This window comes from Phacochoerus africanus, chromosome 3 (assembly GCF_016906955.1).
Source record: "Phacochoerus africanus isolate WHEZ1 chromosome 3, ROS_Pafr_v1, whole genome shotgun sequence".
Classification (NCBI taxonomy): domain Eukaryota; kingdom Metazoa; phylum Chordata; class Mammalia; order Artiodactyla; family Suidae; genus Phacochoerus; species Phacochoerus africanus.
In genome coordinates, this window is record NC_062546.1 from 18,066,564 (window position 1) to 18,091,948 (window position 25,385).

At 42.2% G+C, this 25,385-nt stretch overlaps 1 protein-coding gene across 1 annotated transcript in view; it reads left to right on the forward strand.

Annotated features, from left to right (window-relative positions):
- LOC125121857 (receptor-type tyrosine-protein phosphatase T-like) overlaps positions 1 to 25,385 on the forward strand; it is a 178,900-nt gene that overhangs the window by 21,598 nt on the left and 131,917 nt on the right. Inside the window, exon 3 of the mRNA XM_047770177.1 lies at positions 9,908 to 10,017. Within this exon, the coding sequence (XP_047626133.1) occupies positions 9,908 to 10,017 (110 nt within the window). The remainder of the gene's footprint in view (positions 1 to 9,907; positions 10,018 to 25,385) is intronic.

The following is a 25,385-nucleotide window of genomic DNA, read 5'->3' on the forward strand; positions in this document are numbered from 1 at the left end:
CCTGATAAAGGGTAACTATAAGAAGCCTATATATGCCATACTCAAGGATGAAATAATAAAATCATTTTCTTTAAAGTTGGAAAACACACAGATGCTTCTCATTATCCCCACTAAATTCTGTATTGGTGGCTCTGGTGAAAGACAAGAAAATTAAATAAAGAGTTAAAAGATTAGAAAATTAAAAAACTATTATTAACTGCAGATGCTATGGTTATTTATATAGATAACTCAAAGAAATTTACACACAAATTATTAGAATTAATGGTAGAATATAGCATGTTTGTCAAAGAAGTCAACATTAAAAAAAAAAATCAGTTGCATTTCTATTTACCTAAAGAGTATGGGGTATTTTTAAAGATTTTATTTATGATTATAATAAAAATATATGGGTTTAGGAATAAGCCTAACAAAAAGATTTCAAGATATATAGTATATATAGATGTTTAAAGCACTAAAGAACATTAATGAAGAACTACATAAGACATAAACATACTTATGGAGAAGAAAACCCAATTTATATATAAAGACATAAATGGTCTCCCAATTGATCTATAATTCATGCAAGTCCAATACAAAGATCAGACCTTTTTTTTTTTTTTTTGAAAATTTACAACCTAGTCCTAAAATGTATATGCAAAGAGTAGAGGCAAGAATAGTAAGACAGTCCTGAACACGAAGTACATGGTTGAAGGCCTTGCTCTACCACCTATCAAGACTTACAAATCTTTGTTAATTAAGAAGGTATGGGGAATTTCCTAGTGGTGTAGTGGTTAACGATCTAGCATTGTCACTGCTGTGGCACAGGTTTGATCCCTAGCCCAGGAACTTCCACATGCTGTGGACATGACCAAAAAAAAAGTGTGTTTTTGATACAGGAATATTCTAATTCAACAATTGAAAAATAATATAGAGAAGCAGAAATAGACCCATACATATATTGAAATAGAATGGAAGGCAAAGGGGGCAAACGGCAGGCCAGTTAAGTAAAGAAAAAATAGCTTTTCACTAAGTGGTGCTAGGATAGGGAAGAAGAATTAAAATTAGATCCCTAACTCACACCATACATGAAAACAAAATTATAGATGAGTTGAAGACATTTTATAAAAGGCATGACTTTACAACCAGTAAAAATTTAAGAAAATATTCTTATGGCTTCAGAGTACAAAAAATATGTCTTAAATAAGAATCTTTTGTTTGGACTTACTGTTTTTGTTTGGGTTTATCTGATTCTGAAGTAAGGATTCAAATGCAAGTAGTTTATTTAGGAGTTAGTCCAGGACATGCTAGTAGATAGTGAGAAGTGAATCAGGGAAGGGTAGGAAGCTAATAAAATGTGAGTTATCAATAAAACCACCCATGCAGGGGCCAGCACTAACTCAGGAACTCTTTTTGGTCTGTGACAAGATAATTGCAGAAATAGTGTTTGAAAAAGAGGAGCTTACATTTTCTATGGTTTTAAGTTTCACTTTTACTTTTTTTTTTTTTTTTTTTTTTTTTGCCATAGCATGCAGTGCCTTGATGTGCAGCTTAATGTGGGATTTCAGTTCCCAGACAAGGGAGTGAACCTGGACTGCAGCCATGAAAGCGTGAAGTCTTAACCACTAGAACACTGGGGAACTCATAACTTTTACTTTTTGATTTTATTGTTTTATTAGTTCTTTTTAAAAATTGTATGATAGTATAGATCCACAATGGGTTGAAAATAATATTAAGAATGTTCATAATAGTGATGATAACAACAACTCGAGTTTCAGTATTTAGGGTAGTTTGAGAAACATTAATAGAACATATCTCAGAGTTAACCCAACCAAGTGGTGAGAAGACTGGGGTATTCATACATTAACTTCCTTTCATTACTTAAAGGATGTTTTGGGGACAACAACTGTGGCACTTTTTGCTTGTCCTGTATGGAGACCAAATTTGTTTCCACAGCCTTCAGGTAGCATAGCAAGTGTTTTTCAATAAGCATCAATAAGTGGGCGGTGAACACCAAGAGCATCTGCTCTAAGTCTTTGTTTCCCTGACCCCAACTTTGTAGAAGTATAATTGATAAGTAAAATTGTATATATTTAAGATGTAGAACATGATGATTTGATAGACATTGTAAAATGATGATCATCAAGTTAGTAAATATGTCTTACTCCATATAAAGAAAGAAAAATTCTGATAAATTTGACTTAAATTCTTAATCAAAATAAGAACTGATCCTGATCCAGAGTCAGTTAATGTAAAGGGATAAGGAAGACAAAAACCAAGAGAAGATTTTTGTAACACACATAAGCAATAAAAGGATCAATAACAAAGACATACAAACAACCTCTACAAATCAATAAGAAAAAAAACAATAATGTCCAAAAAAAAAAACACTAAAAGATGTTCAGCCTCTTTAGAAAATAGACAAAAGCAAATAAAAATCTCAATGACTTATCATTTCACAGTTACCAGATGGTCTGGAATATAAAAACCTGATAACACCTAGTGTTTGTAAGGATATAGAGAAATAGGAGCTTTCAGAACATTGTTGGAGGGACTATAAATTGCTGCTACGGGTGCCAGAACTTGGTCTCTGTCCAGCGGTGAATAATATATATATATATATATATATATATATATATATATATATATCTTTATTGCTTTGCTAGGCAAAGGAGGCAACAGCAGGTTAATGTCCTAAACACTATGCCTCCCCATTAGGAGGTGGTTTTATAATTTTGGAATGAAAAATAGGGCCACAGATAAGGTGGATGCAATCTTGTATTCTTCTTCAAGGCTTGTGTTTAGTGGCCCCAGGACTAGTTATGGTTGTCCTTCTCTCTGGCTTACATTTGTTGGAGCTCAAACAGATTACTATATATATTCCTTGAAGAGAAACCAGGACCCTGCCCCAAGGCTGCACTATTGTCTCTTGACTGCTCCTCCCTGGTCTCAGCATCCTCTCCCTTCCCTGATTAGCACCTGTTTGAACCTGCCCTTTGGAACTCAGGGATGGTCATGGAGGCTGAAGCTTATTTCCAAAAACCAAGAAATGGGGGACACAGAAAAAGCTTGTGCCCAGGAACCTCACAGGGTCCTCCCCACTTTGGAGAACCATTGGGCAACACTCAGGAAAGCTGAAGACAGGATTTCCCTTCGTCTGTCTGTCCTATTTCTAGGTATGCCTTGGTACAGTCTTGTATATTTTCAACCAAATGTACAAAACTACTGATAGGAGCAGTGTTCAAAGATAACTTCACTGGGAAATAGTCATAATGTCCACTTAAAGTAATAAATAAGAAATGCAGAAAATAAATAAGATTATATGAATAAAATTTAGATGAATGAAAGAAACTACACACATCAATATGCATGAATCTCAAAACAGTGTTGACCCCCATTGTGGCTCAGCAGGTTAAGAACCCAACAGAGTATCTGAGAGGATGCAGGTTCCATCCCTGGGTTTAAGATCCAGTGTTGCCACAAGCTGCGACATAGGTTGCAGATATAGCTCGGATCCCCGAGTTGCTGTGGCTGTGGCGTAGGCCTCAGCTGCAGCTCAGGTTCAACCTCTGTCTGGGAACTTCCGTATGCCATGGGTGGGGCTGTAAAAAGGGAAAAAAAGAAAGAAAGAAAGAAAGAAAAACAAACACTGTTGAGTGACAAATGCAAATCTGCAATACAAACACTCAGCTTTACATGTGTCTAAAGAGAACCAGGAAAAACTAAATGATATTTTGTCTTGGTACAGGTGTGTATATTTATAATTCCATATAAAAATGAAGAGAATGATTAACATAAAATTCAGGAATATATGCATTTTTTTTTTTGATGGGGAGGAGAGAAAGAGGCAAGAGTGGGAGGCACATGGGCTGCTTTAATGGTACAGTGATGTTTTGTTTCTTTGGATGGATAGTGGGTACATGTGTGCTCATTTCATACTAATTATTTAAATATAAATTTGTTACATATAATTGTGTCTCACATGCTTTCTAAGAGCACATTTTTAATATAATGCAAAAATAATATGAACCAAAGTAATTAAGTCCTAGGAATAGTTTGTAAGAAATGAAAAAAAAAAACAACTTAAAAATAGGGGACATAAACAGAAACATTAATCAATGAGGATTAATGTAATTTTACAGGTAAGAGGACTCATTATAAAAAGGTGTCATCTGCCCCCCAGGAAAGTGAAGAATGCAACTGAAATTAAAATTCCGATGGGTCATTTTTGAAGTCTTAAAAATGATTTCAGTATTCTTCTGGGAGAATACATGGGTAATGATAGCCCAGAAAACTTTGCAAAAGAATGAGGATGTTTGAGAAAGCCCTGTTCTGTTGAATATTAAAACATGTTATATCCACACAACAGAGAGATACTGTTGGAGTAGACACTATGACTCAATGAAATAGAGCAGAAAGCCAACAGCATATGCTGGAATATAAAATAATTTAATGTGATAATAAAATGTCATTTTAAATCACTGGGACAAGTTTTGACTGGTCAATTTATTGTCCTAAGAATATTGTAAAGAACTCCAATTAGATTTCTACTTTGTACAATACATAAAATGCATCCCAGATGGATTAAAGGGTTAGGTTTAAAAAGAGAAAGATGGGAATAAAGTGTAAAAGGAAAAAAGAAAATACAGGTGACTATTCATCTAGTAAGGGGTGAAAAAGATAATTCACTCTGAACTGGTATAAAAGAGGAGTCCAGGTGGTGATCCTAGCTTGAGCTTCCCAGTCACAGCCTGCATTGGATGGGATGCTTCTTAGTGAGCAGCGTGGGTATCCCTCTGTTAAGCTCACTTTTCACTCACCTCTTAGAGCTTCTCTGAATTCCCAGTGAAGCCCCTCCTCCAGGACACTCTTGGTAGATGGTTTCACTTTCTTCTCAAGAAAATGGAGGCTTGAGGATTTCCTGCTGTGCTGCAGTGAATTAAGAATCTGACTGCAGTGGCTTGGGTTCCTGTGGAGGCTTCAGGTTCCAACTCTGGCCCTGAGCAGTGGGTTAAAGGGTCTGGCATTGTCGCAGTTGCAGGTGTAAGTTGCAGTTATGGCTCAGATTCAATCCCTATCCTGGAACTTCCATGTGCCATGGGTGTGGCAAGGAAGAAAAGGAAGGAAGGAAGAAAGAGTGAAAAAGAAAGGGAAAAAAGAAAAAGAGACAAAGAATGGTGGGAGAGCAGGTGGGAAGGAAAGAAAGAAGGGAGAAAAAAAAAAAAAAACAACAACCTCTCCAAATCACCTGCCTATTTTCTTCCTCTTCTCTTATCCCACAGAAAGATGCTTTCTGCTCACACACCACTGCTCCTGCCTTTTTCAGGACCTTACCAGTGTCAGTTATTTCCTCTCTCTTTCCCACCCTTCTTCAACCTAATGTTAATATTGGATGGTGTCTTTGGTTGTGCCATAGCCTGTCTTGTCTTTGGGAGGGGGAACTTCTTTGGCTCTATGTCTCATTCTCACTCCTTCTTGCATTCCCCTCCCCTTCGCAGCCCAAAGGTTTACCTGTCTCAATGCAATCCCTCACCTTCCACTCTTTTCATCCACTAGGGGATGGCTTATGACATCAACGTTCCCCCTCAATTGGTGAGGGAGAACTCAGCTCAAAAGTAACCTTGAAGACATGACCTTCAATGGGAAAAGTTAAGATTGCATCTTACCCAATAGCCACATCTGTCACTACCAATGCCTTTTTGATCCTCTTTTGGCTGCTTTGATGACAGCTCACCTTCCAGGGTTTTCCATCATCTCCCTGAATGCTACTTTCCAGTTTCTAAGGTTTTTTTTTTGGTTTGTTTTCCTTGTTAAGATTACAGCTCTTCTTGCTGTGGTGCTAGACTTGCTACTTGTGTTCTCCTCTGATATCTTGCTGTAAGATCTATTTCCTGCCCATGGTTTCAATTTCTAAACATTACCTGCCTTGTATATCCAGCTGCTATTCAGTGTTGCCCGCTGGGTGTTCTCCATACACCTCCAATGAAATACGACAGAACTGAGCTTGCCAGCTTCCTTTTCAAAAGTAGTCACCCTCTAAGGCTCCCTTTCTACAAATAACCCTCTGATCCACCCCGTTTGTATAAAATAGAAGAGCTGGGGTCTTCCTTGACACATCTCTTCCCTCCATCATTACCAAATCACTAGCACCCCAAATCTTCCATGCAGTTTCCCTCCCCTATACACCACCATCACCCTGGTCCAAGCTACCAACTCTCCAGGATGGCTTTTCTCCTTCCACTTTTTCCCCTACAAAGCCATTCTCCACACTCCCAACACCCGCCCTCCCTGTGCCTGTCCTAGTAGCTTCTACTCATCCATCGACCCTAATTTACTTTCCCTGTATTATCCTGAGTTGCCAAACAAGATGTTCTCTGCTAGTTATAATTCTTCCACCCCCTTGGGTCTATCCCTCAAAGTCCTGATTACAACTTAAAAAAACTAATCATGATTGTAATTATTTAATGGAGGTGCCCCTTCCAAGAATACAAGCTTCATCAAGATTTGACTCTTTCTTTGTCATTGGTACATCTCTAGTGTCCCTCACCATCCATTGGTCATATTAAATATTCAGTAAATACTTGTAGAAAAGATGACTGGATAAGGAAAAGCAGTAAGAGATCTGAATATTTAGAACCCTCTCCAGGAGTTCCCACTGTGCTGCTGGGTGGGTGGAGTCTCTACAGCACCAGTGTTGCTGAAATATCAGCTGACTCTGTATAATGATACCAAACAGGAACACAGAAACATGGAGATAGGAGTTGGAGGAAACAGAAAAAAAAGTAGCTTTAATTGCCAGGCAAAGAGGGGACTATAGCAGGCTAGTGCCTCAAGGACTGTGCCCCATTTGGAGAGGGTAGTGAGGAGTCTTATAGCATTTGAGGAGCAGGGCGTGATCAGCCTATGGACATTTTCCTGATTGGTAGGTGGTGAGGTCATTTGGTGTCAGGGTCAGCAATCTTCTGGTTCCAACTGGTCTGGGGTCTATGTACTTGTGGGCAGCATAGAGTTGACCTCTTCATGCCAGTGGGGGCTTCAGCACCTGCAAAACAGTTCCAAGGACATGGCTCAGAATATTATCTATAGTCTTTGTAGAAGGACTAACTAAAAGTCCTTGACTTTGTTGAATGGCTAAACTGTTATTATTCTGTCTTGCTTGACTGTTTTCCTTTTTTGCTGTATTTTCTTACCTCTCTGATTAAATTGACTCTTTGACTAAAGTTTTTCTGTAGATAAAAAGGAGGACATGAGTGAGGGGTCCACTCTGGGAAGGCCTCATAGTGTCCTGCTTGGTGACACCAGGACACAGGTTCCATCCCCAGCTCAGTGCAGTGAGTTGAAGGATCCGACATTGCTGCAGCTGCAGTGAAGGTTGCAACTCTGGCTCAGATCTAACCCCTGGCCCAGGGAACTCCATATGCCACAGCGCAGCCCCCCAAAAAGTGAAGAACCTTCTTCTCCATACCTGAGAGATTTAAAAAGCGAATGAAAAACTGACCGAAATAATTGTGACCTATGCAGAAAAAGCGTAATTCCTTAAAACAGATTATAGGCCCTAAGACAATGATGGATAGAAATGAAGGGCTATACAGGAAAATAAATGAGCACAGTGTGTAGAGAGCGTGTTCATAAAAGAATTGGCGCAAATGGCCAATTCAGCTGAAAAACAAAGCCACACTCTCTAATGTTCTGAAAAAGTTGCACATACATGCTTTTAATCCTTTAAATCGTCATTGTTGGCATGGATTGGGAATTGGCAAAGTCTTCTATTTGGGAAACCCAGCATGCAGAATGGTGCAAACTTTCTGGAAGGCAGTCTGGTAATATGTGTCAAAAGCCTTAAAGATAAACTATTCCATCTATTTTGGCCCAATAAATTCATTTTCAGAGTTGCATGCGAATACTTACTTATAAGAATTGGAATTCTCTTGTAGCACAGCAAGTTAGGGATCTGGCATTGTCACTGTAGTAGCCTGTGTTGCTACCATGGTGTGGGTTTGATCCCTGGCCTGGGAACTTCCACATGCTGCTGGCACACCAAAAAAATAAAAAATAAATAAAAAACAACAACAACAGAAGAATGGTCATTACAGTGTTACTTATAATCATAAAGAATTCAAACCAACTTTAATGCCCAATAATAAAGAATTGGTGACTCTAGTGGGACATATCCTGCTCTAAGCAGCCGTTAAAATGCATGGCCCCAAAGAACATTTAAGGACTTTTTTTTTTTTAAACTGTGATTTGTTTAGCAATAAAATAAGGTCATAACACACCTTATGCACAGTAGGAGCTTAATTTTTTTTTAAATATGTATATCCATAGGCTTAAAAATACTGGAAAAATATCTCCAGTTACAGGGACTATGAGTGATTTTGTTCTTTTCTTTTTAAAAAAGCCTTTTTTGGAGGTTCTTAATATTCAACAAACTCCATGGATCATGTCTATAATGAGAAAAACTAAATATATTTTAATTTAACAATAGGGAACTGATTGCAACATATGGCCATGGCTATATCTAGAGAGGCATAACATGATGATTAAGAGTATATGCTTTGAAGCTCAGAGACAGGTGTTCGATTCTCTCTTTACATCTTAAGAGCCATATGACCTTGAGCAAGTTATTTAATTCTCTTAGCCTCTGTTCTCTTCTCGGCACAAAGGAGATAATACATATTGGGCAGAGCTGTTTTGTGGCCTAAATGAAATAATGTATGTAAAATTCTGATCAAAGAGCAAGTGCTTCATAAAAATACCTGCTTTTATAACGCCAAAATAGAAATAGATTCAGTAATGATTTACATGAACTCAGGATCCTCTAGAGGGTTATGTCTGGGAGCTTGAGGAATCATTATTTTATGGTTCAGCATCTTCCAGACTTTCATAATGATGGTATAATCCAGCAGGAGGATGCTGGCAGGAAGTCTGGTCTGGGGACAGCAACAGCCCCAGAAAGGTTTTGCTCATTAGGGCAAAATGCTGGCATAGGTCATTGATTCACCTATTCATCCAACCAGCAAATGGTTATTATGCATGTACTGTGTGGCAGGCATTGGAAACTCAGCAGCAAGACAAACTAGCTGCCTTCTTGGAGCCTTCTAATTAGACTGAGGTTTCAAGGCACAAAGTTCCTGGTGATTTGGGGATTAGGCAATTATAGGAGCACTGCCTGTGGTTGGAGAAAACTTGACAGGTTTAGGAAAATGATATTGAAGTTCACGTTGCATTCCTCAAATACAAATCCTAAGACGAGGGTCTGATTTCTTTTTTCTTTTTAGGGCATATGGCAAATGGAAGTTCCCAAGCTAGGGGTTGAATTGAAGCTGCAGCTGCCATCCTACACCACAGCCACAACAACACCAGATCCGAGCTGCATCTGTGGCCGATGCCACAGCTTGCACCAACGCCTGATCCTTAACCCATTGAGCGAGGCCAGGGATTGAACCCACATTCTCATGGATACTAGTCAGGTTCTAAACTACAATGGGAACTCAGTCTAATTCCTGAATCCCATCTGCTGGCAGAGCTGGGGCCTACAGGTGTCCTCTTTACTCTGGTCAGGTTGAGTTCCAGAACAGACTGGCTCAGTCTGCAGATGAAAAGCCATTGACCTTCCAGGAAAAAGCTTAGCAAATTATGGCCGCATGTGTCCACTCCAACCCATTGCCTGGTTTTAGCAATAAAGTATTTTGGGGACACAACCATGCCCATTTGTTTGTGAATTGTCTGTGGCTTATTTTTTTATTTATTTTTTTCCTGCAGTTCCCACAGTTGAGTTGTTGCAACAGGGACTCTATGGCCCGCAAAGCCTAGCATATTTATTTTCTGACTCTTTACAGGATAATTTTGCTGACTCCTATTCTAGGTCCGTGAGACTGGGGAAGTGAGATGAAAAGTGACTTCAAGTCCTGACGTTTTTTTCCTCCTCTAGTTCCAGGAGCTGTTCCTCTAGAATCCATCCAAGGGGGGCCCTTCGAAGAGAAGATCTACATCCAGTGGAAGCCTCCCAACGAGACCAACGGGGTCATCACTCTCTATGAGGTAAGGAGGCCCCTTTGGCTGTATCATTTGGCTTGGTGTTCTTCAGTTCAGCTTGAACTACCATGGGCAGGGTTCCACTGAGAGCACAAAGGTGAGTGAGACACAGCTTACCAGAGGTTTCTGATAATGTGGTAGGAAGAAACCACAACGGCATCAACTGAGCTGTCTCAGTAGCCCCAGTGACAAAGAACATTGGTCCTGCCATGCCTTGAAGTGGTTTTTGATCTCTTTAGCAAAGGTGTCAGGGCTACAGGAGTCAGACCATCCTGACACAGGTGAGAAGACTGAGGCCCGGCAAACAGTAGTTGCAGCTCTTCTGGGAAATCACAACACTCAGGTGATGCTCATTGTATTTGTATCAGCCCCTGGGCTTCCCAAAGGGTCCCAGTGTCATTCTCTTACCTGCAGGTACATGATTCTTGCGGTGTAACATTGCTCTGTGGCCGAGGCATGTTGTATTACCACCCAGGTGGTGGTGTTGAAAGCCCTCCTCCCAGGATTTGCAGGGTCTTCATCAGAGGTGGACAAGAATACACCCAATAAGCCAACACAATATGGCTTCCCTGAAAACTTTCAAATCAGAACAGATCGTATAGAAGTCCATTGCAGAACAAAAGCAAGTGGAAAAATTTCAATAGGCTGATAGCATGAAATGCTGCTGTTGGAATATGGACAAGATTGACCCTCTTCCCACCCCTTATGTTTTGATACACCATGAGATTGTGCTACAAGGTATAATAGAAAAGCACAGCCATGGAGTTCCCATCGTGGCTCGGCAGAAGCAAATCTGACTAGCATCCATGAGGACACAGGTTTGATCCCTGGCCCTGCTCAGTGGGTTGAGGATCCGAATTTGCCATGCACTGTGGTGTAAGTCACAGACATGGCTTGGATTCCACATTGCTGTGGCTGTGGTATAGGCTGGCAACTATAGCTCTGATTTGATCCCTAGCCTGGGAACCTCCATATGCCATGGGTGTGGTCCTAAAAAGACCAAAAAAGAAAAAAACCGAAAGAAAAAGAAAAGCACAACTTGCAGAGGGAAAGACATGGAGACCGAAGCTAGAAGGATGTATCCTAGAAGCTCTACCACTGTCTCAAGTGAGTGACTTTTGGCAGGTCCTTCCTCTCTTTAAGCCTCAGTTTCCTCACCTGTAAAATGGGAGTGGGTAATCACTGCTTCAGGATTTCTCTAGGGAGTCTGGGGGTGGGGAGGTGGCAAGCATCCCAGGCTGAAGTGCCCACGAAAGGCTCATGGAAGGACTTAGGACACTGTGCTCATGCAAGAAGCTACACCTGTTGAGAGTGAGCTTGGGTAAGAATATCCCCACAAGGGAGGATGAGCTCTCGGGAGGAACATCAAGGAATGTTGATGAGGGAGAAATAAGATGAATCTGATGGACACAGAAATTCTCTGGAGAGACCAGAGTGGACCTCAGAGCTCTCTGAGGGAGGAGAAAACTGTCTATCCTGTACAGGGTGCTGGAGAAAACAACCTATCTCACTTCATCTAGCATTTCCCAAAAGCAGAGCTGTCTTATATCCCCATCTTGGACCACGGGCTTGGGAAAAGCATCCTTCCTGGAGAGGGAGCTGAAAAGAGGGTAGGTACCCATACTATTAGACCTTGCTGGGGGTACATTCAAACACTTGTCAGGGAAGGCAGGGACTGGAAACACAGCTGAAACAGAACCCAGTCATTTAAACCTACATGCTGCTGTCCTTTGTAAAGCACAGGCTGAGATCACACACCCTCACTTACACACCAATGAGTCAGAGATCTACAACCTGCTCTTTGTAAAGCAGAGGGAGAGGACCCAGGACTTGGAGGGGTGAGTTGCTTGGTGTTTTATATAAATGGTTCTCAGTGCCAGATGTTGAAGACTTTCGGAATTCATAGGGCAGTAACATTTCAAGTGGTTTTCGGGAACTAACACAGACTACATTGCCATCTTTTTTTTTTTTTTGTCTTTTTGCCATTTCTTGGGCCGCTCCCATGGCATAAGGAGGTTCCCAGGCCAGGGGTTCAATCGGAGCTGTAGCCGCCAGCCTACACCAGAGCCACAGCAACGAGGGATCCGAGCCGCGTCTGCAACCTACACTGCAGCTCACGGCAACGCCGGATCCTTAACCCACTGAGCAAGGCCAGGGATCAAACCCACAACCTCATGGTTCCTATTTGGATTCATTAACCACTGAGCCACGACGGGAACTCCACACCATCTTTTACTAACATCATATCAAAGACATAATTTCAAAAACATAGAAAGGATATAACCACAGAATAAAAGTCCATCCTTTAAATTGAGTAAATTTAGCTTTATGGATAACTCATGACAATCTCTTTCTTTCTTTTTCTTTTTTGAATTTTGCCTTGGATTGAGAACAACTCTGTCATGAAAAGACTCTGATCCTTGTACCTACTTGCACTTGGGAACCATGGTTTTAGTCCATGTTGCAGGTAGAGACATATCTCCATACAGATTTCTTCCTCAGGGGCAACATACTTCTTGCTCTAATAGGATCAGTCTGGATTAGGAAACTCTTGATTGTGATTCTATAATACGAGGAAAGAAATGGATGGAGAAAGAACAAGCATGCAAACAAAACTGTGGGTTACCCCCCCCCTTTTGAGCAATAGTTCCCTGAAGGTGTTACAGAAATCAGATTTGGCTGCTCTCTGATCAAAAGCTAATACTCAAGAGACAAGTGTAGCTTGGAAAGGAAAGGATGCTTTATTCAGTAGACTGGCAACCTGGGGAGAAGGCAGACTCATGTCCAAAAGCAACTCCTCAGTGCCAAGCAGGGGACAAGAGCTTTTAAAGGGGAGTCTTAGCGGTGTACAGGCAGAGAGTGTGGGCTACATGCAGAACAGCACAGTCGTCTCTGACAGTCCTCTTAAAACTGGGCACACAGTGGTCTGAGCAACATCATCTTGATTGTTTTAAGTGTAGTTAATCTTTAGTTCCAGGGTCAATTTATTCCCATTTCCTTGAGGCCAGTTCTCAGAATTGTGTAAGATGGAGAAGCTTATGTCATGGCTACACTCTGGTCATTGCATAGTTAACATCTTCCCCTGGTGAGGGTTTCAGTATCTGCAAAAGAGCTCAAAGGCTGTGGCTCTGATTATTACCTATAGCCCTTGAGGAGGACCTAAAGGTCCTTGACTTTGCTTAATGGCTAAATGATTATTATTTTTTCTTATTTGACTGTTTTCCTTTGTTTCTGCATTTTTTTCACTTCCTGTATTTATCCTTTGGGTAAAATTTTTCTATGGACAAGAGGCAGGTGGAGGTTGTGGTGGGGGGGGAGTGTTCTGTCTTAGGAAGTCCCCATAGGGTCCTACTCTGTTACAAGATGAGGACTCATATATGCAACACTGTCTGGAGCTCTAGGCATGAAGGTGTACCCAGATTTGAACAATGCATCCTTCTTCTCACTTCTCTTGGAAACCAGTGCCTTGTGGATGTTCAAAAGCCAGTTGCTAGAATGCTGGTGTTCCCATGATGTTACTGTATTAAAAACAGCTGCGGTGAGACACCTTCAAGGAGCTTCTTAGCTGCTACTTGGGCTTTAACGCAGAGAACCAGAGCCAGAAGTCTGAAGTTGTCTGACTTGTTTGAGCAGTTGAGGTTGTCCATTGGGCATATGCCAAAATTCTTGGATGATGCCGTGAAGGGAGCTAAGGAGGTCGTTGGCTTAGGCCTCGTCTTTCGAGCATAAACATGGCTGTGACCATGTGTATCACAAGCCAGTGAGGCCTTAGAAGGTAAGAATGTTGACTTCTGAGGTCAGGCCACCTACATCCGAATCCCAACTCTACCGCTTACTTGCTGTGTAACCTTGGGTACATTAAGTTAATGAGCTTGTTTGTATTTATTATTAAACATAAATATATGTTCAGTGCTATCTTTGGCATTTAGAAATAGCCTCGTTAAATGTTAGCTCTTATCATTGCATAAAAACACGGCATTTGAGACTCGGAGAGGTGAAGTGTCAAGACCTAGGTTGTACAACCAATTCACCAGTCCTGAATTCAAGAGCAGGAGTCTTAGCCCTTACTCAGTGGGGTCCCCAGACCAGCAGCAATGGCATTAATTACCCAGGAGCTGGTTAGAAGTATAGCATCGCAGACCTCCAACAGACTTCTTGAATCAGAGGCTTCATTTTAACAAGATCCCTGGGTGATTCACATGGGCATTAAGTTTGAGAAGCACTGCCTCTAGACCACACTATTCTTTAGAAAGTTTCAGCAACTGATAAGAAAGTATACCCTTCTGAGCAGAGAAATGGGCTCAGATGAACCTGCCACAGGCAGTGAGCAGGGGACCTTGCTTTTAACGACATTTATAACAGAATACATGTTTATGAGGCAATTTCCAAATTTAATTAGATGAAACCAATTTGATTTTTTAAATTAGGTCCTGGTTGTAACTTCTAGAGAGAAATCCATAAATTACAAGTCACCCTCTTCTGATCTCAGAAAGTATATTTGGTGGCAAAGAAGAATCGGACAACACAAACAGAAGAGAAATCCAAGATTGTCTGTGCCTTCTTGTGCATGACCTTGAACTCATGCTAAGTCAAAAGCCAGAAAAAGGGGAGTGAAGAAGGGTTGTGGCTGTGTGAACATTATGTGAAAACTCTGTTCACTTCTTGATGGGTATCAAGCTGATAAACACAACTAAGCCAAAGTGCAGGAGAAGGAAGCCTTTATTATTACTTACAGCAAGTAAGGATCATTCCCAAAGCAATGTCCCAACAGCAAAATTGGGCAAGTTTTAAGCTACGGGTGCATGCATATTCATAAGGGGGCTTGAGTAGAGGAGAATTCAGCATAGAATTGGGGCAGAGGTCCAAGCTTTAGTTGCTTGAAGTCAGCAGGGTCAACATCTTCATTCCATCCCCCTGGGTGGAGGCCTCGGTTCCAGCAGAATTCAAGGATATATTATTATGTGCATCCCTTGAGGAACCAGGACCCTGCCCCAAGGCTGCACTGTTGATTCTTGATTTCATCTTCCTTGTTTCTGCATTCCCTCCCTTCCCTTAAGATCATTAATTACTGAGACATGTTCAAGGGCAAGCATTACAGCCAGACTTAGATCATAAAATGACTTAGGCCAAAATAATGGGCTTTCTTATGTTGAGGAAGCCATTCCCAGTTCTCTTTCTCCAGGGAAAACCTATTTGCTTACATAGATATTGTAAAAATTGTTAAACACAGCAAGTCCAAGTAGCATGTGGTATGTTAAGGTTAAATTCTCTTCCCCATGAGTCCAAGTCACAACCTCTGGGCCCATCCCTGGACAGTTCTTCCCCCTGCCCCAAATTTAAATGCCTTCGATTCTGTCTTATTCAGTCTTTGGGCTTCAGTCCTCTTTTTGTTACATGAAAGTGTCAACTATTCTAGGCTTCACCTGGGTAAGAGTCAAGAGAAAAATAAATCCACATCAAACCCACAAAATCAAAGGCTTATACCTCATTTTGGAGGTGCTCTGCTATTGAAACATTACCTGTGGCCTGAGATGTCAACGGCAAAACAGTCATGACACTTGGAGGAAAACAGCTCGTGCAAAGGCCCTGGGGTAGGAAGGACTCTGACCTGTTTGGGACATAGGAAGGAGGTCCGAGTGACTGATGCTTCGTGAGCATGGAGGACAGTGACGAGGCCTCACAGGGAGTCAGTGGGCAGGGCTTCTAGATTTTGTGTTTTATCCTTGGGGAATAGAACACCCTAGGAGGGTTCTAAGCAGAGGAATGTAGGAACTAGATATATATTCTTAAAAGACCACCTGGCTTTTGTGTGGCTAGCAGTTGTGGGCACATAAGCATCTCTGGGACACCTAGAAGATGTGCCAGGAGGCAAGGACATTTAACTCATCTACAATATTGCAATGAGGGCTTCACAGTTTATTGAACAACCTTGCACCCAGATGGAAGAGGTGAAAGCTTTGTCCCATCTGCTTCTTTTCTTTTGCTTCTTTCTGGACTTGGACACCTTCTTTTGAGTCAGGAGTTCTTATTTTGCAGAATTTGCTGGAGCCAGAGACTTTAGATTCTGGCCTCTAGCCCTGACCCTGAAGCCACCCCTGAGCTATTAAATGACCCAATTCTCCACCAGCCACAACCACTCTTCCTGTCCATGGATGCAGGCTCAGAATCCTCACCAGAGCCCACTGAAGCCAGCAGACAATATCAGGGCACACAGCCCAGGGCCCCAGATCTTTGGGCATCTGTACTTTAGAGAAGATGCAGGAGGCACCTCTGTGATCACTGCCCCAACAGGGTGACAAACAGTGGGTGACGAGAGGACACGTTGGGAGCCTTGTGTCTACACGACAGCAGATCAGTGTCCCCTGGGAGCAGGTCAGACCCACAGCATCTCAGGCCCCAGCTTAGACCTGCTTAATCGGAATCTGAGTTTTAACAAGATGATTCACATGCACATGGAAGTGGGAGAAGCACTGGTCTAAGACACACCCCCAAGTGTCCTAATCTGGGTCTGGAAAGCTCTGCTTGACACAGACACGCCACTCTTGGATAAATGACGTGGCCCCTAAATAAATTGAGGGATATGCCTGCTCCTGTGTGTTCGGGGACCATTGACTGAGACCACACACTTTGGCCATGCACAGTAATAGCTGCCGGCTTGAGTTATTTCACAATAGAAGGCCCTGATAAGGAATGTGGGTCTGCCCTGAAGACTAACTGGGAGAATTTGGGAGGGGCCAAGAGGAGGGAAGAGATGACCAACCTCCTAGGATCCTCAGCCCTGGAATCCATCCTGGCTGAGAGGTGTGTACACCACCAAGAAGGACCCTGGAGAGTTCCTGTTGTGGCTCAGTGGGTTAAGTACCCAACCTAGTATCGATGAGGATGCAGGTTCGATTCCTGGCCTCCCTCAGTGGATCCAGGATCTGGTGGCACCACAAGCTGCAGCATAGGTCACAGACACGGCTCAGATCCCATGTTGCCGTGGCTGTGGTGTAGGCTGGCAGCTGTAGCTAGCCTGGGAACATCCATATACTGTGGGTGTGGCCATAAAAAAAAAAAAAAAAAAGGACCCTCCCTGGGCCAGACCAAATTGGAGTCCCAAGGAAGACGATTAGCCAGAGACAACCTGGAAACTAACCCCATTCTCATAAAACCAGAGACTGCAAGCTTCACAGTAGAGCAGTTCTCCTAGGTTCCTACCCTGCTGCTCTCTCCCTGGGCACCCTTTCCCAGTAAAGTCTTCTGCTTTGTCAGCATATGACTCCTCAGACAGTCCATTTCTGAGTGTTAGGCAGGAGCCCATTCTTGGGCCCTGGTAGGGGTCCCCCTTCCTGCAACAGTGGGGTCCAGAGAGCTGAGTGTTTTCACCAGAATCTGGAAACCATGCCATTTGCACAGACCTTTCCGGAGCCCTAACTGGGTTTGAAAGAGATATCAAGGTGTCCCAATAAGGGCCAGTGGGTGAAGAGTGTTGGCCTGGCCTCTTCCACTCTGATTCTGCTCTTGTAAACAATAGGGCCGCTGAAAATAGACCCCACGCGACTGCAGGCAGGCCCTTAACATCTCGAATGCGGTCACGGGAAACAATCCAGCCAAAAAGTTGTCTAAAAACTCAATAAAATCATTCAGAGACAAGCTGTTCAGAGTTCATGAAAAACAGTAATCAATATGTGTTTCAATTCCATTAATTGTTCTCGTCTCTGTCCAAAAATAAATATCACACAGTGTGAGGGAATTGGGCCAGAAGATGTTATACTGGCAACTGGGTTAACGACGTGTGAAAATATTTAAAATTCAGACATGTGAAGCTTCCCAGTAAGCCTATCTGTTTAGCAGTCAAAATCACCAAGTTTCTAATTACAGTGTATAAATCTGAGAAGCTTAAAGGCAACGAGAGGACCCTAATGAGGCAGGAATGGGTGTCTTGATTATGCTAGTGTTGATTGACATTTATCTTGCAAGCTATTCTAGGAGCCTGGCGTTCAGAGTTAAATAAAACACAGACTTCGCCTCCATAAAACAAGGGGGCCTTCTTATGCTGGAGCCCCTTCAAAAGGTAGGATGGGTCAGAGGGTTGCCAGTATTCTTCTGGCGTACAGAGTGTTGCACTTGATCTGAACAGAAAGCCTGGGCCCCAGGCATCAGCATTCTATCAGAGCACGTGGCAAGAAGGCTGGCATGTGTTCTGAGCCAGGGAGGACTTCTGCATGGGACTGGGGCAGACACGTGGTGATGGAGAGAGAGGCAGCTGTGTGGATGAGCTCAGAGCAGGCTCTCAGAGAGAGAGGCCCCTGGGAGGTACTGGCTCCATTTGAATGTTCAGTTTCATCCTCTTCCTTTCATTTGGCCTGGCCGCAGTGGCCTCTCAGGCTCACTCACCCAAGACATGGTCATGGCTCTGGTCCCCAGAGAGTCAGTGGGGAGGATGGAATGTGGCCCTTGATGGGCAAAAGGTGGGAGAGCATCCCAAAGCCAGAATTTGCGTAATTCAGTCTGAATCGACGTTAATTAGGATGCACTGCTTGCATAATGCAGGCGGCTAGCAGGTATAGCTTGAGTCAGGTTGGAAACTAGGAAAAAAGCTCTTTTTTATTTTAAATTGTTAAGCCAGATGTGTGGGAAACATCCATATGTCCCCCCACACACACCTGCCACACATGAAATGCTCTAGAAAATGCCATCTAGCTCAGGTCACATAGCTCCACCTCCACCACCACCATGTTCTGAGCACTTGTCTGACGCCTGGACCACTTGAGGACCTCCCTGCCCATCCCCCATCTACACTGCCCCTATTTGACTTTTCCACATTGCAGCCAGACAGAGCATCTTAAAAGGTAAACCCAATCATGTTACTTCCCTGCTTTGGCTTCCTCTTAACTTTAGAGCCCTAAGTGCTCTGGCCCCTCTAACTTCGTTTCCTGCCTCTCAGTATTTTCTATGTACCAGACCCTCTGTCTCTAGCCTTTGACATTTCTCAAGCTCACTCAGTCTTTGCAGCTCATGTGACTGTGAATATCATTCCTTCTGCCTATAATACTTTTCATTTTTATATATCTTGTGGCTGGTTCCTTCCTAATTTTCACCTCCAAGAGGCTTTTTCCCTGTATTGTCCATTTATTCAGCAATTTGCTTATTTTTGTCATAGCATTTTCACAATCTGCACTTATTTTGTTTGTGTGCCTTAATATAATCTAGTCCCCTGTTTAACTTTTAGTGCCATAAAATATGGGTCATGTGATGGTTATTTTATGTGTCAACTTGGCTGGGTCATGGTGCCCAGATCTGAGGTCAAACATTCTAGATGGTTTGGGCCCAGATTAACATTTATGCCAGTGGATTTTGAGTAAAGTGGATTGCCCTCCATGTTGTGGGTGGGCCTCATCTAATCAGTTGAAGCTCAGAATAAAACAAAATACCAAGCTCCCCTGCTCAAAATGGAATTCTTCCCACCAACAGCCTTCAGAATTGAACTGTGACCCTAGCTCTTCCCTCGTTCTCCAACCTGATGGCTTTGGTCTTGCATCGATACTGGCCATATTTCTTTTTGCTTTTTAGTGTGTCCTCAGGATCTAAAAGAAAAGTTTGTATATAATATGTGCTCAGTAAATATTCCTTATATGTGTTGATTTGTGCTTTATATTAGTAAGGGGGTAATGGTGACATTTTTGTCTAACAAGTTTAGTGCTTCTCAAGCCTGGCTAAAGATTAGAATCACACCTTGTGAACCCCCAAACCTATCTATAAATACGTAGTTAGGTAGATACATACATAGAGGGATGAACGGTTGCTTAGGCATCATTTTATTCCAAATAAATCAGAATCTTTGGGGGCAAAGTTCTATCCATGTGGTTTTGTTTTGTTTAGGTGCTTTGGGAAATTTTAGTGTCCGTCCAAGATTGGGAAGCAGCATTATGTAACAGGAATCCATTCATTCCACTCAGATATGTTATCCTAACCAAATAGAGGGGTGACTCTGGCCTTACACTGCCTTCATTTTTGCTTTTCTGGATTCCAGCATTGTCTGGTGTTTTATACTACAGCCAGCTCGCTCGTGCACATTCACGTGCTAGGCACTAATTATTTTAAGGCTCAGATTCAAGAAGCATAGGCCTTTGTTTCCAGAAGGATGCTAAACAAACAGTCTATGGGATAATTGAAGACAGACAAGGCTGTATCAGTCTGTCAGTATCCCTGTTTCCTAGTTAGCATCCTGCAGCTCTGACGCCAGGGTCCACCACAGACTTTACCTTACAAATATTCTCCTCTCTCCTTTTATAGAAGTTAGTTCTGTTGTTTATTTGTGAGATTAAAAGAAGACATATGTACACACCAAGCTTAGTAGATTTACCCAGAGTCTTTCCTGAAGTCTTCAAATCAGAGTCCTGGGATGCGGAGGAGCCATTTTTCCTAACCCTCAGCCTATCACTCAGCTTTCATAGGATGTTTCTCTTCCAGTGACTTTAAAAATGCAGGCATCCCTGGGTAGAAGCCATACACAGGTCTGTTGGGCTGACAGGCTGGTTGACAAGTGTTTCAATAGAAATGGCTCTGGGTTGAAAGGAATGATTTCTGGCACTCTGAGTCTGGAAGGGAAGGAACTTGTGTTCTGATGTGAGTAAGTTGCATTTATGTAAGTGGGGCCATTAGAGCTGCCTGTCATCCCCTTGGAGAATACCAGGAATGCCTATATATTTGCCTTGGGGTGTTTCTTTTCTTTTTTTTTTCTTTTTTTTGGTTATAACACGGGTGTTTGTGAAGGAGTCAGGTAACGTGACAGTAGGAATCAACAGATGCATAGCACTTGTTACCTAAAGAACAGCAAATCATGTTCTCCTGGCAATAAAAAGCTTTTCACAATAAACATTAATCATTGAGCTTAGCTGTAAGAAAACGGTAGAAGTTACTGCATGGGAAATATTCCTGCAGTGAGCACATGTGGATAAATACATTGGTCTTAGTGTATGTGTGTATAAGTATGTAGGTTTTTAAGTTTATGTAGTTGTACCCTGGCACGTGCATGCGCATATGCATTTATGTGTCTGCACCTGTGTGTGAAGACTTTTGCCCTTGGGCTGTAACCCCATTCTCAAGTGCATCCTTGGAATGGCTCTATTTCTTTGGAGAGTTTACAGTAATAGATATCAGTGGTATAGGGCTATGCCTGTTTCCTCCTGGACTGCCTATCCATGCCATAGGATTGTCAAGGGAGAAACTCCCTGTTCTTTCAAGGGGCTTCCAGCTGTTTCTCATGAACTTCTGCCCTAATTCCTCTCCAGGGCTTTTGCTAAAGGAAAAATTTTGAATTAAAAAAAAAAAAAAACCTGCAGGAGTTCCTGTTGTGGCTCAGTGGGGTTAAGAACCTGACATAATATCCGTGGGGTTGTAGGTTCAATTCCTGGCCTTGCTCAGTAGGTTAAGGATCTGGCATTGCCACAAGCTGTGGCATAGGTTGCAGCTACAACTCAGATCTGGCTTGGCTGTGGCTGTGGCCAGCAGCTGCAGCTCCAATTTGGCCCCTGGCCTGGGAACTTCCATATGCCACAGGTATGACTGTAAAAAGAAAAAAAAAACCTGCAGGTTAAATTAAATCCTATGCATTTACAGTCATCCTAGGAGAGTGGAGGGAGGAAAATGAAAGGGTAGTTCTGCAGGTGGCACAGCTGGGCTCTCCTTCATGTTCCTTACCTGGGAGGGAAACTGTTTTGATACACCGCACACCCGGAGGATTTTAAAGAGGAGTGAGCAGCCTGTATACACAGCCACATAGCTAGTGATGGACCCCTCTCTTTGGCTACATGGTCCTTCAGTAAACTATGCCCAGAGGCGATGTTTAAGCTGCCGAGCTCTCTTTAAACATCAGAAGTTGTTCTCTTTTCATCTCAGATGTTTTACCTTGTTACTCCTGTTGGAATTCCACCCGGACGGGGCAACGCGGCATGGATTTGCCGCTTTGAACTGGTTGGCTCTTTCCTTTCTGTTTTGGTCAGAACAGCTCTTTGTTTGGGACTAGAGTGAAGGGGGATTGTGAGTGTTCATCTATCATCAGAGCGTTTGGAGCCTTCATTCTGAAGTCTTTGGAGCCTCTGAATTCAAATTTGTGATTCAGAGGTTATTCTTTCATTATATCCTGTCATTGGCCTCCAAGGATGGCAGACGGATTTCTTCCCCTCACTGTGATCCTTTTCTTTGGCTACTTTTTCTTCACTCCACCAAGAGAGAAGTAGTTGCCTAAAATTTACACTCGAGTGTGGGCCCTTAGCCTTGAGTATCATCATGAACTCAATGCATGGATGCATACCAGGTCTTTTTCAGAGTATCACGGTCTGTGCATATGGGCTGGAAAAAGAATTTTCCAGATTCCAAGCAAGGTGAAGAAAAGACAAGTTTATTGAGGCAAGAGACACTGTTAACACAGCAGGCTCACTTCCTGGTAATCAGAGAAAGCTGACCCCAGATATATGGTCATGTATGTTTTTATAGCCCAGAGACAAAGGAGAAAGGAGAAGTCTTACTGTATACCTGTTAAACTGCTGATTGCTTGGGGATAGATATGTGGTCTTCCAATACACTTGCTGATTGGTTGGGAGCATATATAGCCCCTATAAGTATGGGGTGAGGATTGGGCCACATACCTTTCCTAGTAGGGGGCAGGGAAGAGTAGACAAGGTTGCTCAAGGTGGGGGGGCATTGCATTACAATGAGATGGATAGGACATTGATAAGGGTGTAGTAATTCTTGTCTTGGCCAGAGGTTTTAAGTTCTATCTCCTTGAAGGGGCCTTGAAGTCCTACACAAAGCCCTTCAAAATATATGTCGTATGTCATAAAAATTGCCATTGCTTTGCTTTTTTTTTGCTTTTTAGGACCACACCCATGGCATATGGAAGTTCCCAGGCTAGGGGTCGAATTGGAGATACAGCTGCCAGCCTACACCACAGCCACAGCAGTATGGGATCTGAGCCACGTCTGTGACCTACACCATAGCTCACGGCAATGCTAGATGCTTGATCCACTGAGTGAGGCCAGGGATAGAACCTGCATGCTCATGGACCCTAGTCTAGTTGGATTCATTAACCACTGATCCACGAAGGGAATGCCCTGCTTTCTTTGTTGATGTCCCTTTTATTTTATGCATAGTTTTAACATGTGAGTATCATTGCAAGTTAAATAGTGTATTACTCTCTTAGGAAATTCAAGATCAACTTTGGTTTGACATAGCCAAGTTAGATATTTGAGTGAAGCCATTTCTCTACCTGACCTTGGCCTCTACAGCTATGACCTGGGAGAACTGGACTAGATAAACTCAAAGGATCCTTCCTGCTTTGACCTACCACTCAGGTGCCCAAAATTGAATTAATCTTACTCCTTGTTTCATAAAATATTTTCACCCCCTTTCATTATTTCATCTCACAATTACACACCAGCTACCAGGACAACGAGAACTTTGACAATGTCTTATAGACTCATGATCTCCTCCCATTCCAACCACCTGACTCCTTCCACTATCCTAAATCTTGTATATAATTCCTTTGCATTTTATATAGCTCCATTCCTTGTATGCATTAAAGGCATATTATTTTATTAGTCTTATACCTTTAATAAAGCATTTTTATTCCATGTTTTGTTGCCAACATTCATCCTTATTGATGAGTCAGCTATAGTGCGTTCATCTTGACTGCTGTATAATATTCCATTGTGTGAAGACAGGATGAAGCATTTATTCATTAGCCCTTGATAGGCATCAGGGTTACTTCTAGGATGCTGTCTTTATCCACCATGGTGATATGAGCATCCTTATACATATCTCCCATTGCACATACACAAGATTTCCTCTTGAGTTTTTATATAGAAACAAGGTCACAGGGTAAAGGAACATTCAACTTTACAAAAATAAAAAGCCAAATTATTTTCCTAACTTGTCTCTCTAGTCTGCACTCATGTTAGCATGGAATAAGGGCTCCTCTGATTCCACATCTTCTCCAGCATTGGTCTGGTCAAGATTCTTAATTTTGACCAGTTAAATTGGTATAAAATGGCATCTTCCTGTTGTCTTGCTTTGTATTCCTTCAATCATTAAAGGTTGAATATCTTTTCAAATATTTGCTACTCATTTGTATTTACCTTTGGTGGGCTGTCTATTCACATATTTTGTCTATTTTCTGCTGGATTATCTGCCCTAATCTTATTGATATGTAGTAGTTCTTTATATACTTTCTTACTGTTTTGTCAGTTATGTGTATAACTTCCAATGAAGTGTCTTTTGATAACAAAAGCCCTTAATTATAATATAGTCAATTTTATCAGTCTTTGCTTATATTATTAATGAACATATTCTGTGTCCTTAAGAAACTATTCCACAAACCAAGGTTCAAAAGGTGATTCCCTATATTTCTACTAAAGGTTGTATAGTCTCGTTCTATAAATTTAAGTCCTTTGTCTATCTGCAGTTAATTTTTGTGTGTGGTGTGAGATAGGATGAAAAATTCTTTTTTTTCCCCTATATGGATACTTTTCCCAGATTCTTTTAATAAAATCCATCCTTCCTTGTTCTTCCAGGCTATATCTGACATATGCCCAAGTTTCGTACATTCATTAATCTCTTTCTGAGCTCTCTAGTCCGCTGGTCACCATATAGCACAACCACACACAATCAGAATTATTGCAGCTTCACAGTTAATCCTGATCTCTAACAGAGCGGATTCCTCTTCCTCATTCTTCTTTAGCAATATCTTAGATATGCTTGCCCTTGACTCTTTCATTTTGGAATCTAGTTACCAGATTTAATGAAAGCCTCTGTTGTAGTTCTTTTTGTGTGTGTGTGTGTGTTTTTGCTATTTCTTGGGCCGCTCCCACAGCATATGGAGATTCCCAGGCTAGGGGTTGAATCAGAGCTGTAGCCACCGGCCTACGCCAGAGCCACAGCAACGCGGGATCCGAGCCGCGTCTGCAACCTACACCACAGCTCACGGCAACGCCGGATCCTTAAACCCACTGAGCAAGGCCAGGGATCGAACCCGCAACCTCATGGTTCCTAGTCGGATTTGTTAACCACTGTGCCACAATGGGAACTCCATCTGTTGTAGTTCCGATTAGAATTGCACTGAATACATAGAACAACATGGCAGGGCATTGATATCTTTACAGTCTTCAATCTCTCTATCTTTATATGAGTTTTCTTTAACGTGTCCCAAAGTTTTATTACGTTGTCTATGGAGATAATGCATTTCACATTAAAGCACAGCTGCTCATTTAGGGCTCAAAAAACCTTGTATCTCGTCTCAGTGGCCTTCTTTAACACCCTCCACCAAGTTCCCTCCTGCCTCAGGCTCATGGTGCACAGAGTTCTTCATTGACAGAGAGCTCTTCCATCTCCTT